Raw genomic sequence first — 17236 nt, 5'->3', positions numbered from 1 at the left:
CCAAGATGATTAAAGACCAAGCTGATTAAAGACCAAGCTGATTATAATAAGACCAAGCTGATTATAATATGACCAAGCTGATTATAATATGACCAAGCTGATTATAATATGACCAAGCTGATTAAAGACCAAGCTGATTATAACATGGGAGAACATTAGAAGACTCCTGCCTTCTGATATCGTTCAGTACCAACATTAATCACTTCTTCTACTGTCTGTTTGTTCACGTGTCTTTCAGAATCATTATGAACTGCAGTCTGCACTCTATCCAGGCCCGGGCTTTCTCCCAGAACCCTCATCTACGATACATGTGAGTCTATAAATACGAGCTGAACTTTGACTTCAGACAGAACGTCCTGCTGGGCCATGGGGACAGGCTATAATAAAGAGTTCAGGCTGAATGTCTGTCTCTGGGTTGGTAGAGAGGCTTCTATGACAACCACTGGCTGCATGATGCATGACATCAGTGACTGTCTTTGTGTAACACGTGTCTCAGAGTGACCCCTATGTAACCTTGTCTCTCAGAGTGACCCCTATGTAACCTTGTGTCTCAGAGTGACCCCTATGTCACCTTGTCTCTCAGAGTGACCCCTATGTAACCTTGTCCCTCAGAGTGACCCCTATGTAACCTTGTCTCTCAGAGTGACCCCTATGTAACCTTGACCCTCAGAGTGACCCCTATGTAACCTTGTGTCAGAGTGACCCCTATGTCACCTTGTGTCAGAGTGACCCCTATGTAACCTTGTGTCAGAGTGACCCCTATGTAACCTTGTCTCTCAGAGTGACCCCTATGTAACCTTGTCCCTCAGAGTGACCCCTATGTAACCTTGTGTCTCAGAGTGACCCCCATGTATCCTTGTGTCTCAGAGTGACCCCTATGTAACCTTGTGTCTCAGAGTGACCCCTATGTAACCTTGTCTCTCAGAGTGACCCCTATGTAACCTTGTCTCTCAGAGTGACCCCTATGTAACCTTGTCCCTCAGAGTGACCCCTATGTAACCTTGTGTCTCAGAGTGACCCCTATGTAACCTTGTCCCTCAGAGTGACCCCTATGTAACCTTGTGTCTCAGAGTGACCCCCATGTATCCTTGTGTCTCAGAGTGACCCCTATGTAACCTTGTGTCTCAGAGTGACCCCTATGTAACCTTGTGTCTCAGAGTGACCCCTATGTAACCTTGTGTCTCAGAGTGACCCCTATGTAACCTTGTCTCTCAGAGTGACCCCTATGTAACCTTGTCTCTCAGAGTGACCCCTATGTAACCTTGTGTCTCAGAGTGACCCCTATGTAACCTTGTGTCTCAGAGTGACCCCTATGTAACCTTGTGTCTCAGAGTGACCCCTATGTCTGAGAACATTGGATTTGTGTTAGCTCCCTGAGCCTAATTCCCAAGCTTTATCTCAGAAGCTGACACAGTCTTGTGATGTGCATGACACCCAGACTGGAACAGTTGGTGTCAACAGTACAAACAGACTATTAGATACCTGACTGGTACATGCCCTTTGTAGAGATATGATAACTATATATGAGACTACTGACTCAACTATATATGAGACTACAGACTCAACTATATATGAGACAACTGACTCAACTATATATGAGACTACTGACTCAACTATATATGAGACAACTGACTCAACTTCATATGAGACACCTGACTCAACTATATATGAGACTAACTGAGACTCAAACTATATGAGACAACTGAGAGACTACTGACTCAACTATATATGAGACACAACTGACTCAAACTATATATGAGACTACTGACTCAACTATATATGAGACACTGACTCAACTATATATGAGACAACGGACTCAACTATATATGAGACTACTGACTCAACTATATATGAGACTACTGACTCAACTATATATGAGACTACTGACTCAACTATATATGAGACTAAGTGACTCAACTATATATGAGACTACTGACTCAACTATATATGAGACAACTGACTCAACTATATATGAGACACCAGACTCAACTATATATGAGACAACGGACTCAACTATATATGAGACTACTGACTCAACTATATATGAGACTACTGACTCAACTATATATGAGACTACTGACTCAACTATATATGAGACACCAGACTCAACTATATATGAGACTACTGACTCAACTATATATGAGACTACTGACTCAACTATATATGAGACTACTGACTCAACTATATATGAGACTACTGACTCAACTATATATGAGACTACTGACTCAACTATATATGAGACTACTGACTCAACTATATATGAGACTACTGACTCAACTATATATGAGACAACTGACTCAACTTCATATGAGACTGACAACTATATAGACTGAGAGACAACTGACTCAACTTCAACTGATCAACTTCATATGAGACAACTGACTCAACTATATATGAGACACCAGACTCAACTATATATGAGACAACTGACTCAACTTCATATGAGACTACTGACTCAACTATATATGAGACACCAGACTCAACTATATATGAGACTACTGACTCAACTATATATGAGACTACTGACTCAACTATATATGAGACAACTGACTCAACTATATATGAGACACCAGACTCAACTATATATGAGACAACTGACTCAACTATATATGAGACAACTGACTCAACTATATATGAGACAACTGACTCAACTATATATGAGACTACTGACTCAACTATATATGAGACTACTGACTCAACTATATATGAGACACCAGACTCAACTATATATGAGACAACTGACTCAACTATATATGAGACAACTGACTCAACTATATATGAGACTACTGACTCAACTATATATGAGACTACTGACTCAACTATACTGACTCAACTATATATGAGACTACTGACTCAACTTCATATGAGACAACTGACTCAACTATATATGAGACAACTGACTCAACTATATATGAGACAACTGACTCAACTATATATGAGACACCAGACTCAACTATATATGAGACTACTGACTCAACTATATATGAGACACCAGACTCAACTATATATGAGACAACTGACTCAACTATATATGAGACAACTGACTCAACTATATAGGAGACAACTGACTCAACTATATATGAGACACCAGACTCAACTATATATGAGACTACTGACTCAACTATACTGACTCAACTTTATATGAGACAACTGACTCAACTTCATATGAGACTACTGACTCAACTATATATGAGACAACTGACTCAACTTCATATGAGACTACTGACTCAACTATATATGAGACACCTGACTCAACTTCATATGAGACTACTGACTCAACTATATATGAGACAACTGACTCAACTATATAGGAGACAACTGACTCAACTATATAGGAGACTACTGACTCAACTATATATGAGACTACTGACTCAACTATATATGAGACAACTGACTCAACTATATAGGAGACTACTGACTCAACTATACTGACTCAACTATATATGAGACAACTGACTCAACTATATATGAGACACCTGACTCAACTTTATATGAGACTACTGACTCAACTATATATGAGACTACTGACTCAACTATATATGAGACTACTGACTCAACTATATATGAGACTACTGACTCAACTATATATGAGACAACTGACTCAACTATATATGAGACAACTGACTCAACTATATATGAGACTACTGACTCAACTATATATGAGACAACTGACTCAACTATATATGAGACAACTGACTCAACTATATATGAGACAACTGACTCAACTTCATATGAGACAAACTATAGTTTTGGCAAGTCGGTTAGGACATCTACTTTGTGCATGACACGAGTTATTTTTCCAACAATTGTTTACAGACATATTATTTCACTTATAATTCACTGTTTCACAATTCCAGTGGGTCAGAAGTTTACATACACTAAGCTGTCTGTGCCTTTAAACAGTTTGGAATATTCCAGAAAATGATGTCATGGCTTTAGAAGCTTTTGATAGGCCTACCTTCAAACTCAGTGCCTCTTTGCTTGACATCATGGGAAAATCAAAAGAAATCAGCCAAGTCCTCAGAATTTTTTTTGTAGACCTCCACAAGTCTGGTTCATCCTTGGGAGCAATTTCCAAACACCTGAAGGTACCACATTCATCTGTACAAACACCATGGGACCACGCAGCCGTCATACCGCTCAGGAAGGAGACGCGTTCTGTCACCTACAGAAGAATGTACCTTGGTGCGAGAAGTGCAAATCAATCGTGGACCAACAAACAGCAAAAGCCCTTGTGAAGATGCTGGAGGAAACAGGTACAAAAGTATCTATATCCACAGCAAAACGAGGCCTATATCGACATAACCTGAAAGGTCGCTCAGCAAGGAAGAAGCCACTGCTCCAAAACCGCCATAAAAAAGCCAGACTACGGTTTGCAACTGCACATAGGGACAAAGATTGTACTTTTTGGAGAAATGTCCTCTGGTCTGATGAAACAAAATTAGAACTGTTTGGCCATAATGACCATCGTTATGTTTGGAGGAAAAAGGGGATGCTTGCAAGCTGAAGAACACCATCCCAACCATAAAGCACGGGGGTGGCAGCATCATGTTGTGGGGGTGCTTTGCTGCAGGAGGGACTGGTGCACTTCACAAAATAGATGGCATTACGAGGCAGGAAAATTATGTGGATATATTGAAGCCACATCTCAAGACATCAGTCAGAAGAAGTTATAGCTTGGTCTCAAATGGGTCTTCCATATGGACAATGACCCCAAGCATACTTCCAAATGGGTCTCCTAATGGACAATGACTCCAAGCATACTTCCAAAGTTGTGGCAAAATGGCTTAAGGACAGCAAAGTCAAGATACTGGAGTAGCCATCACAAAGCCCTGACCTCAATCCTATAGAACATTTGTGGGCAGAACTGAAAAAGCATGTGCGAGCAAGGAGCCCTACAAACCTGACTCAGTTACACCAGCTCTGTCAGGAGGAATGTGTCAAAATGCACCCAACTTATTGTGGGAAAGTTGTGGAAGGCTACCCGAAACGTATAAACGACTTGCCAAAACTATAGTTTGTTAAAAAATGAGTTTTAATGACTCCAACCTAAGTGTATCTAAACTTCTGACTTCAACTGTACATATGAGATGAATAATGTAGGATTAGGTGGTGGTGGCTGCATCAGGTGGTGATGGCTGCATCAGGTGGTGATGGCTGTATCAGGTGGTGGTGGCTGTATCAGGTGGTGATGGCTGTATCGGGTGGTGATGGCTGTATCGGGTGGTGGTGGCTGTATCAGGTGGTGATGGCTGTATCGGGTGGTGATGGCTGTATCGGGTGGTGATGGCTGTATCGGGTGGTGATGGCTGTATCGGGTGGTGATGGCTGCATCAGGTGGTGATGGCTGTATCAGGTGGTGATGGCTGTATCAGGTGGTGATGGCTGTATCAGATGGTGATGGCTGTATCAGGTGGTGATGGCTGTATCAGGTGGTGGTGGCTGTATCAGGTGGTGATGGCTGTATCAGGTGGTGATGGCTGTATCAGGTGGTGATGGCTGTATCAGGTGGTGATGGCTGTTTAACAGTCTGATGGCTTGGAGACAGAGAGAGTTGAGTCTGTTTGTTGGGAGCAGCCTCTCCATGTTAGTGATGGCTGTTTAACAGTCTGATGGCTTGGAGACAGAGAGAGTTGAGTCTGTTTGTTGGGAGCAGCCTCTCTATGTTAGTGATGGCTGTTTAACAGTCTGATGGCTTGGAGACAGAGAGATTTGAGTCTGTTTGTTGACAGCAGCCTCTCCATGTTAGTGATGGCTGTTTAACAGTCTGATGGCTTGGAGACAGAGAGAGTTGAGTCTGTTTGTTGGCAGCAGCCTGTCTATGTTAGTGATGGCTGTTTAACAGTCTGATGGCTTGGAGACAGAGAGATTTGAGTCTGTTTGTTGACAGCAGCCTCTCTATGTTAGTGATGGCTGTTTAACAGTCTGATGGCTTGGAGACAGAGAGATTTGAGTCTGTTTGTTGGCAGCAGCCTCTCTATGTTAGTGATGGCTGTTTAACAGTCTGATGGCTTGGAGACAGAGAGAGTTGAGTCTGTTTGTTGGGAGCAGCCTCTATGTTAGTGATGGCTGTTTAACAGTATGATGGCTTGGAGACAGAGAGATTTGAGTCTGTTTGTTGACAGCAGCCTCTCCATGTTAGTGATGGCTGTTTAACAGTCTGATGGCTTGGAGACAGAGAGAGTTGAGTCTGTTTGTTGGGAGCAGCCTCTCCATGTTAGTGATGGCTGTTTAACAGTCTGATGGCTTGGAGACAGAGAGAGTTGAGTCTGTTTGTTGACAGCAGCCTCTCCATGTTAGTGATGGCTGTTTAACAGTCTGATGGCTTGGAGACAGAGAGAGTTGAGTCTGTTTGTTGACAGCAGCCTCTCTATGTTAGTGATGGCTGTTTAACAGTCTGATGGCTTGGAGACAGAGAGATTTGAGTCTGTTTGTTGGGAGCAGCCTCTCCATGTTAGTGATGGCTGTTTAACAGTCTGATGGCTTGGAGACAGAGAGAGTTGAGTCTGTTTGTTGGGAGCAGCCTCTCTATGTTAGTGATGGCTGTTTAACAGTCTGATGGCTTGGAGACAGAGAGAGTTGAGTCTGTTTGTTGGGAGCAGCCTCTCTATGTTAGTGATGGCTGTTTAACAGTCTGATGGCTTGGAGACAGAGAGTTGAGTCTGTTTGTTGGGAGCAGCCTCTCTATGTTAGTGATGGCTGTTTAACAGTCTGATGGCTTGGAGACAGAGAGATTTGAGTCTGTTTGTTGGGAGCAGCCTCTCTATGTTAGTGATGGCTGTTTAACAGTCTGATGGCTTGGAGACAGAGAGATTTGAGTCTGTTTGTTGGGAGCAGCCTCTCCATGTTAGTGATGGCTGTTTAACAGCCTGATGGCCTTGAGATAGAAGCTGTTTTTCAGTCTCTCGGTCCCAGCTTTGATGCACCTGTACTGATCTCGCCTTCTGGATGATAACGGGGTGAACAGGCAGTGGCTCGGCTGGTTGTTGTCCTTGATGATCTTTATGGCCTTCCTGTGACATCGGGTGGTGTAGGTGTCCTGGAGGTTAGGTAGTTTGCCCCCGGTGATACGTTGTGCAGACCGCACTACCATCTAGAGAGCCTTACGGTTGTGGGCGGAGCAGTTGCCGTACCAGGCGGTGATACAGCCCGACAGGATGCTCTCGATTGTGCATCTGTAGAAGTTTGTGAGTGTTTTTGATGACAAGCCACATTTCTTCAGCCTCCTGATGTTCTTCACCACACCGTCTGTGTGGGTGGACCATTTCAGTTTGTCCGTGATGTGTACGCCGAGGAACTTAACTTTCCATCTTCTCCACTACTGTCCTGTCGATGTGGATATGGGGATGCTCCCTCTGCTGTTTCCTGAAGTCCACGATCATCTCCTTTGTTTTGTTGGCGTTGAGTGTGAGGTTATTTTCCTGGCACCACACTCCGACGGCTCTCACCTCCTCCCTGTAGGCCGTCTCGTCGTTGTTGGTAATCAAGCCTACCACTGTTGTGTCGTCCGCAAACTTGATGATTTAGTTGGAAGCGGCCACGCAGTCATGGGTGAACAGGGAGTACAGAAGAGGGCTGAGAACGCACCCTTGTGGGGCCCCCAGTGGGGTGCATTCTCAGCCCTCTCCTGTACTCATCATGAGGCTAATGGTGACGTTAAATGGGGGGCCCGAGTGGGGCAGTGGTCTAAGGCACTGCATTGTAGTGCTAGAGGCGTCACTACAGACTCGGGTTCACACAATTGGCCCAGCATCGTCCGAGTTAGGGGAGGGTTTGACCGGGGTAGGCCGTCATTGTAAATAATAATTTGTTCTTAACTGACTTGCCTAGTTAAATAAAGGTTAAATAATAAAAAATAAAACAATTATTACAGAGTTTAATGGAGGAGAAAACTGAGGATGGATCAACAACATTGTAGTTACTCCACATTAGTAACCTAATTGACAGAGTGAAAAGAAGGAAGCCTGTACAGAATAAAAATATTCCAGAACATGCATCCTCTTTACAAGGCACTAAAGTAAAACTGCCAGAAAATGTGGCGAAGGAATTCACTTCTTGTGTGAATACAAAGTGTTATGTTTGGGGCAATCCAACACTTTACTGAGTACCGCTCTCCATATGTTCCAGGAGAGTGGTGGCTGCATCAGGTGGTGGCTGCATCAGTGGTGGTGGCTGCATCAGGTGGTGGTGGCTGCATCAGGTGGTGGTGGCTGCATCAGGTGGTGGTGGCTGTATCAGGTGGTGGCTGTATCAGGTGGTGGTTGCATCAGATGGTGGCTGTATCAGGTGGTGGTGGCTGCATCAGGTGGTGGCTGTATCAGGTGGTGGTGGCTGCATCAGGTGGTGGCTGCATCAGGTGGTGGTGGCTGTATCAGGTGGTGGTGGCTGTATCAGGTGGTGGTGGCTGCATCAGGTGGTGGTGGCTGTATCAGGTGGTGGTGGCTGTATCAGGTGGTGGTGGCTGCATCAGGTGGTGGCTGTATCAGGTGGTGGCTGCATCAGGTGGTGGCTGCATCAGGTGGTGGCTGCATCAGGTGGTGGCTGCATCAGGTGGTGGTGGCTGCATCAGGTGGTGGTGGCTGCATCAGGTGGTGGCTGCATCAGGTGGTGGTGGCTGTATCAGGTGGTGGCTGCATCAGGTGGTGGTGGCTGTATCAGGTGGTGGTGGCTGCATCAGGTGGTGGTGGCTGCATCAGGTGGTGGCTGCATCAGGTGGTGGTGGCTGTATCAGGTGGTGGCTGTATCAGGTGGTGGCTGCATCAGGTGGTGGCTGTATCAGGTGGTGGTGGCTGCATCAGGTGGTGGCTGTATCAGGTGGTGGTGGCTGCATCAGGTGGTGGTGGCTGCATCAGGTGGTGGTAGCTGCATCAGGTGGTGGTGGCTGCATCAGGTGGTGGCTGCATCAGGTGGTGGTGGCTGTATCAGGTGGTGGTGGCTGCATCAGGTGGTGGCTGCATCAGGTGGTGGCTGCATCAGGTGGTGGTGGTGGCTGCATCAGGTGGTGGTGGCTGTATCAGGTGGTGGTGGCTGCATCAGGTGGTGGCTGTATCAGGTGGTGGTGGCTGCATCAGATGGTGGCTGCATCAGGTGGTGGCTGCATCAGGTGGTGGCTGCATAAGGTGGTGGCTGCATCAGGTGGTGGCTGTATCAGGTGGTGGTGGCTGCATCAGGTGGTGGCTGCATCAGGTGGTGGCTGCATCAGTGGTGGTGGCTGCATCAGTGGTGGTGGCTGCATCAGGTGGTGGTGGCTGTATCAGGTGGTGGCTGCATCAGGTGGTGGCTGTATCAGGTGGTGGTGGCTGCATTAGGTGGTGGCTGCATCATTGGTGGTGGCTGCATCAGTGGTGGTGGCTGCATCAGGTGGTGGTGGCTGCATCAGGTGGTGGTAGCTGCATCAGGTGGTGGCTGCTTCAGGTGGTGGCTGTATCAGGTGGTGGTGGCTGTATCAGGTGGTGGCTGCATCAGATGGTGGCTGTATCAGGTGGTGGCTGCATCAGGTGGTGGCTGCATCAGGTGGTGGTGGCTGCATCAGGTGGTGGCTGCATCAGTGGTGGTGGCTGCATCAGGTGGTAGCTGCATCAGGTGGTAGCTGCATCAGGTGGTCTGCATCAGGTGGTGTTGGCTGCATCAGGTGGTGGCTGCATCAGGTGGTGGCTGCATCAGGTGGTGGAGGCTGCATCAGGTGGTGGTGGCTGTATCAGATGGTGGCTGTATCAGGTGGTGGCTGCATCAGGTGGTGGCTGCATCAGGTGGTGGCTGCATCAGGTGGTGGTGGCTGCATCAGGTGGTGGCTGCATCAGGTGGTGGCTGCATCAGGTGATGGCTGCATTAGGTGGTGGCTGCATCAGGTGGTGGTGGCTGCATCAGGTGGTGGTGGCTGCATCAAGTGGTGGTGGCTGCATCAATCGTGGTGGCTGCATCAGGTGGTGGTGGCTGTATCAGGTGGTGGCTGCATCAGGTGGTGGTGGCTGCATCAGGTGGCGGCTGCATCAGTGGTGGTGGCTGCATCAGGTGGTGGCTGCATCAGTGGTGGTGGCTGCATCAGGTGGTGGTGGCTGTATCAGGTGGTGGCTGCATCAGATGGTGGCTGTATCAAGTGGTGGTGGCTGCATCAGGTGGTGGCTGTATCAGGTGGTGGTGGCTGCATCAGGTGGTGGCTCTATCAGGTGGTGGCTGCATCAGGCGGTGGCTGCATCAGGTGGTGGTGGCTGCATCAGGTGGTGGTGGCTGCATCAGGTGGTAGCTGCATCAGGTGGTGGTGGCTGCATCAGTTGGTGGTGTCTGCATCAGGTGGTGGTGGCTGTATCAGGTGGTGGTGGCTGTATCAGGTGGTGGCTGTATCAGATGGTGGCTGCATCAGGTGGTGGCTGCATCAGGTGGTGGTGGCTGCATCAGGTGGTGGCTGTATCAGGTGGTGGCTGCATCAGGTGGTGGCTGCATCAGGTGGTGGGTGCTGCATCAGGTGGTGGCTGCATCAGGTGGTGGTGGCTGTATCAGGTGGTGGTGGCTGTATCAGGTGGTGGCTGCATCAGCTGGTGGTGGCTGTATCAGATGGTGGCTGCATCAGGTGGTGGCTGCATCAGGTGGTGGTGGCTGCATCAGGTGGTGGCTGCATCAGGTGGTGGCTGCATCAGGTGGTGGTGGCTGCATCAGGTGGTGGCTGCATCAGTGGTGGTGGCTGCATCAGGTGGTAGCTGCATCAGGTGGTAGCTGCATCAGGTGGTCTGCATCAGGTGGTGGTGGCTGCATCAGGTGGTGGCTGCATCAGGTGGTGGCTGCATCAGGTGGTGGTGGCTGCATCAGGTGGTGGTGGCTGTATCAGGTGGTGTCTGCATCAGGTGGTGGCTGCATCAGGTGGTGGTGGCTGCATCAGTGGTGGTGGCTGCATCAGTGGTGGTGGCTGCATCAGGTGGTAGCTGCATCAGGTGGTAGCTGCATCAGGGGGTCTGCATCAGGTGGTGGTGGCTGCATCAGGTGGTGGTGGCTGCATCAGGTGGTGGCTGCATCAGGTGGTAGCTGCATCAGGTGGTTGTGGCTGCATCAGGTGGTCTGCATCAGGTGGTGGTGGCTGCATCAGGTGGTAGCTGCATCAGGTGGTTGTGGCTGCATCAGGTGGTGGCGGCTGCATCAGGTGGTGGTGGCTGCATCAGGTGGTGGCTGCATCAGGCCTTGAGTATGATTGGAATCGTTAAGGATTCGGGAGTTTTTCAGAAGAAAAAAAAGAATGAGTCCAAATTTGAGATTTTTGGTTCCAACCGCCAAGATGCAGAGTACCTGAAAGGATGATCTCATCATGTGTGGTTCCCACAATGGAGGAGGAGGTGTGATGGTGTGGGGGTGCTTCGCTGGTGACACTGTCACAATTCAAAGGCACACTTAACCAGCACGGGTAACACAGAATTCATCAGCAATACGCCATCCCATAAGGTTTGTGCTTAGTGGGACAATCATTTGTTTTTAAATAGGACAATGACCCAACACACCTCCCGGCTGTGTAAGGGATATTTCACCAATAAGGAGAGTGATGGAGTGCTGCATCAGATGACCTTGCCTCCACAATCACCCGACCTCAAACTAATTAAGATGGTTTCAGATGAGTTGGACCACAGAGTGAAGGAAAAGCAGCCACCAAGTGCTCAGTATATGTGGGAACTCGTTCAAAAAGTATTCCAGGTGAAGCTGGTTGAGAGAATGCCAAGATAATGCAAAGCTGTCATCAAGGCAAAGGGTGGCTACTTTGAAGAATCTAAAATCAAAAATATTTTTGATTTGTTTAACACATTTTTGGTTACGACATGATTCCATATGTGTTATTTCATAGTTTTTTTTCCCTCTTTTTTTCCCGTATATATTTCATATTTTAATCTCACTTCCCAACCACAGGCTGAATATATTCTCCTGCAACCCGCATCACCCAATGTGGTACGGATCTGCTTTTTCTATGCTTTAGAATCGGAACCCTCACCAGAAGCTAGCCGCTAACTAGCTACTAGCTAGCCACTGCTAGCGGTCTTCAACGCTAACTAGGACACCAGCGCGACATCTACCCAAAGCATATCAGACTGCTTTTTCTCTACCACATCTCCGGATTCCTACCGCAAGCTCTGAAGCTTTATACCGGATCATCGTAAATAGCTAGCTGCAATCCGAGTGGCTACTCCTGGCTAACGTCTCTGTCCCAGAGCAAGCACCAGTTAGCCTGGAGCTAGCCTCGAGCTAAGCCCATCTCCCGACTACCCGAAGAGGTCCAAAAATACCTAATTTGCCAATTGGCCTGGACCCTCTACTGACCCTCTACTGCCGACACGGAGCCCCGCCGATCCATCACGACTGGTCCGCCGACATAATTGTCCGAGGGGGTTTCAACAGGCTTTTCCGCTGCGACATCGCCAAAGATCCATCTGCTGGCCAAGGCCCGCGAGCTTTCTGAATCGCTGTATCTCCAGCTCACCGCATGAAGAGGAATAAATAAACAGACTCACCCCATCGCGACGTCCCCCAAAGGTTAACTCTCTAGCCCTCGCTATCTCCCTGCTTGCTAATTCGGCCTGCTAACGGCTAGCTTGTCAAGCTCCGGTCCGCTAACTGCTACCTTGTCTAGCTCGAGCCTACGAACTGTTAGCTTGTTAGCACAGGCCTGCTAACCGTCTGTACCACCGCGTCCCAATCACTCTCTGACCCCATTTACTTTCTATCTCTTTTTGATTTTTAATTTGTTTATACCTTCCGGAAACCTGCCTCACCCAATGTGATACGGAATCGCTGTTACTTTTACTCTTATTTTTATTTTTATGACACACTCAAGAACCTCCAGACGCTAACCAGCTAACTAGCTACAAGCTAGTTAGTCATTGTTAGTTTAAAAAAAAAAAAAAAAAAAAAAAAAAAAAAAACCTGGATAACACTCGCCAGCCCCCTGCCCATCCACCGCTGCCCCCTGGACACTGATCTCTTGGCTACATAGCTGACGCACGCTGGACTGTCCATTAATCACGGTACTCCTTTCTGCTTGTTTGTCTTACCTGTCGGCCCCGTTGCCTAGTCAACGCCATTTTACCTGCTGTTTGTTGTGCTAGCGGATTAGCCTCGCCTACTGTTTTTAGCTAGCTTTCCAAATTCAACACCTGTGATTACTGTATGCCTCGCTGTATGTCTCTCTCAGATGTCAATATGCCTTGTATACTGTTGTTCAGGTTAGTTATAATTGTTTTAGTTCACAATGGAGCCCCTAGACCCACTCTGCATACCCCTGTTACCTCCTTTGTCCCACCTCCCACACATGCGGTGACCTCACCCATTACAACCAGCATGTCCAGAGATTCAACCTGTCTCATCATCACCCAGTGCCTGGGCTTACCTCCGCTGTACCCGCACCCCACCATACCCCTGTCTGTGCATTATGCCCTGAATATATTCTACCATGCCCAGAAACCTGCTCCTCTTATCCTCTGCCCCCAACGCTCTAGGCGACCAGTTTTGATAGCCTTTAGCCGCACCCTCATACTACTCCTTCTCTGTTCCGCGGGTGATGTGGAGGTAAACCCAGGCCCTGCATGTCCCCAGGTACCCTCATTTGTTGACTTCTGTGATCGAAAAAGCCTTGGTTTTATGCATGTCAACATCAGAAGCCTCCTCCCTAAGTTTGTTTTACTCACTGCTTTAGCACACTCTGCTAACCCTGATGTCCTTGCCGTGTCTGAATCCTGGCTCAGGAAGGCCACCAAAATTCAGAGATTTCCATACCCAACTATAACATCTTCCGTCAAGATAGAACTACCAAAGGGGCGGAGTTGCAGTCTACTGCAGAGATAGCCTGCAAAGTAATGTCATACTTTCCAGGTCCATACCCAAACAGTTCGAACTACTAATTTTGAAAATTACCCTCTCCAGAAATAAGTCTCTCACTGTTGCCGCCTGCTACCGGCCACCCTCAGCTCCCAGCTGTGCCCTGGACACCATTTGTGAATTGATCGCCCCCATCTAGCTTCAGAGTTTGTTCTGTTAGGTGACCTAAACTGGGATATGCTTAACACCCCGGCAGTCCTACAATGTAAGCTAGATGCCCTCAATCTCACTCAAATCATCAAGGAACCCACCAGGTACAACCTTAACTCTGTAAACAAGGGCACCCTCATAGACGTCATCCTGACCAACTGGCCCTCCAAATACACCTCCGCTGTCTTCAACCAGGATCTCAGCGATCACTGCCTCATTGCCTGTATCCGCCACGGAGCCGCAGTCAAACGACCACCCCTCATCACTGTCAAACGCTCCCTAAAACACTTCTGTGAGCAGGCCTTTCTAATCGACCTGGCCCGGGTATCCTGGAAGGACATTGACCTCATCCCGTCAGTTGAGGATGCCTGGTCATTCTTTAAAAGTAACTTCCTCACCATTTTAGATAAGCATGCTCCGTTCAAAAATGCAGAACCAAGAACAGATACAGCCCTTGGTTCACTCCAGACCTGACTGCCCTCGACCAGCACAAAAACATCCTGTGGCGGACTGCAATAGCATCGAATAGCCCCGTGATATGCAACTGTTCAGGGAAGTCAGGAACCAATACACGCAGTCAGTCAGGAAAGCTAAGGCCAGCTTCTTCAGGCAGAAGTTTGCATCCTGTAGCTCCAACTCCAAAAAGTTCTGGGACACTGTGAAGTCCATGGAGAACAAGAGTACCTCCTCCCAGCTGCCCACTGCACTGAGGCTAGGTAACACGGTCTCCACCGATAAATCCACGATTATCGAAAGCTTCAATAAGCACTTCTCAACGGCTGGCCATGCCTTCCGCCTGGCTACTCCAACCTCGGCCAACAGCTCCGCCCCCCGCAGCTCCTCGCCCAAGCCTCTCCAGGTTCTCCTTTACCCAAATCCAGATAGCAGATGTTCTGAAAGAGCTGCAAAACCTAGACCCGTACAAATCAGCTGGGCTTGACAATCTGGACCCTCTATTTCTGAAACTATCTGCCGCCATTGTCGCAACCCCTATTACCAGCCTGTTCAACCTCTCTTTCATATCGTCTGAGATCCCCAAGGATTGGAAAGCTGCCGCAGTCATCCCCCTCTTCAAAGGGGGAGACACCCTGGACCCAAACTGCTATAGACCTATATCCATCCTGCCCTGCCTATCTAAGGTCTTCGAAAGCCAAGTCAACAAACAGGTCACTGACCATCTCGAATCCCACCGTACCTTCTCCGCTGTGCAATCTGGTTTCCGAGCCGGTCACGGGTGCACCTCAGCCACGCTCAAGGTACTAAACGATATCATAACCGCTATCGATAAAAGACAGTACTGTGCAGCCGTCTTCATCGACCTCGCCAAGGCTTTCGACTCTGTCAATCACCATATTCTTATCGGCAGACTCAGTAGCCTCGGTTTCTCGGATGACTGCCTTGCCTGGTTCACCAATTACTTTGCAGACAGAGTTCAGTGTGTCAAATCGGAGGGCATGCTGTCCGGTCCTCTGGCAGTCTCTATGGGGGTGCCACAGGGTTCAATTCTCGGGCCGACTCTTTTCTCTGTATATATCAATGATGTTGCTCTTGCTGCGGGCTATTCCTGATCCACCTCTACGCAGACGACACCATTCTATATACTTTCGGCCCGTCATTGGACACTGTGCTATCTAACCTCCAAACGAGCTTCAATGCCATACAGCACTCCTTCCGTGGCCTCCAACTGCTCTTAAACGCGAGTAAAACCAAATGCATGCTTTTCAACCGATCGCTGCCTGCACCCGCATGCCCGACTAGCATCACCACCCTGGATGGTTCCGACCTTGAATATGTGGACATCTATAAGTACCTAGGTGTCTGGCTAGACTGCAAACTCTCCTTCCAGACTCACATCAAACATCTCCAATCGAAAATCAAATCAAGAGTCGGCTTTCTATTCCGCAACAAAGCCTCCTTCACTCACGCCGCCAAGCTTACCCCTAGTAAAACTGACTATCCTACCGATCCTCGATTTCGGCGATGTCATCTACAAAATGGCTTCCAACACTCTACTCAGCAAACTGGATGCAGTCTATCATAGTGCCATCCGTTTTGTCACCAAAGCACCTTATACCACCCACCACTGCGACTTGTATGCTCTAGTCGGCTGGCCCTCGCTACATATTCGTCGCCAGACCCACTGGCTCCAGGTCATCTACAAGTCCATGCTAGGTAAAGCTCCGCCTTATCTCAGTTCACTGGTCACGATGGCAACACCCATCCGTAGCACACGCTCCAGCAGGTGTATCTCACTGATCATCCCTAAAGCCAACACCTCATTTGGCCGCCTTTCGTTCCAGTACTCTGCTGCCTGTGACTGGAATGAACTGCAAAAATCGCTGAAGTTGGAGACTTTTATCTCCCTCACCAACTTCAAACATCAGCTATCCGAGCAGCTAACCGATCGCTGCAGCTGTACATAGTCTATTGGTAAATAGCCCACCCATTTTCACCTACCTCATCCCCATACTGTTTTTATACTGTTTTTTTTATTTTATTTATTTATTTATTTACTTTTCTGCTCTTTTGCACACCAATATCTCTACCTGTACATGACCATCTGATCATTTATCACCCCAGTGTTAATCTGCAAAATTGTATTATTCGCCTACCTCCTCATGCCTTTTGCACACATTGTATATAGACTGCCCATTTTATTTCTACTGTGTTATTGACTTGTTAATTGTTTACTCCATGTGTAACTCTGTGTTGTCTGTTCACACTGCTATGCTTTATCTTGGCCAGGTCGCAGTTGCAAATGAGAACTTGTTCTCAACTAGCCTACCTGGTTAAATAAAGGTGAAATAAAAAATAAAATAAATAAAAAAAGTTTTGATGTATTCACTATTGTTTTACAATGTAGAAAATAGTAAAAAATAAAGAAAAACCTTTGAATGAGAAGGTGTGTCCGACCCTTTGACTGGTACTATAGGTAAATAAAATATTTATTTTTCAATACATTTGCAAAGATTTTCAATAAATGTTTTCACAATGTCGTTATTGTGTTTTGTGTGTAGATGGGTGAGAGAGAAAAACTCTTCTGGTGCAACATCCAGAAAAATCACAAAGTTTATCTAACTCTGAATCTATATTTTTGTAAAAACATGCTCTCTCTCTCTCTTTCCTTCCTCTCTCTCTCTCTCTCTCCCCCTCTTTCCTTCCTCTCCCTCTCTCTCCTTCCTCTCTCTCTCTCTCTGCTCTTCTCTCTCTTCCTCTCTCTCTCCTTCTCTCTCTCTGTCTC

At 47.6% G+C, this 17236-nt stretch overlaps 1 protein-coding gene across 1 annotated transcript in view; it reads left to right on the top strand.

Moving 5' to 3' along the window:
* Positions 1 to 245: 245 nt before the first annotated feature.
* Positions 246 to 17236, top strand: part of LOC135568586 (NT-3 growth factor receptor-like) — a gene marked incomplete at its 3' end in the record, with an annotated part of 71060 nt that continues 54069 nt past the window's right edge. The window contains exon 1 of the mRNA XM_065015390.1: positions 246 to 310. Coding sequence (XP_064871462.1) covers positions 246 to 310 — 65 coding nt within the window. The remainder of the gene's footprint in view (positions 311 to 17236) is intronic.

The sequence above is a fragment of the Oncorhynchus nerka genome, unplaced genomic scaffold (genome assembly GCF_034236695.1).
Source record: "Oncorhynchus nerka isolate Pitt River unplaced genomic scaffold, Oner_Uvic_2.0 unplaced_scaffold_1464, whole genome shotgun sequence".
Lineage (NCBI taxonomy): Eukaryota > Metazoa > Chordata > Actinopteri > Salmoniformes > Salmonidae > Oncorhynchus > Oncorhynchus nerka.
Note: the sequence above shows the minus strand (reverse complement) of the source record. Positions and strands in the feature narration are given on the sequence as shown.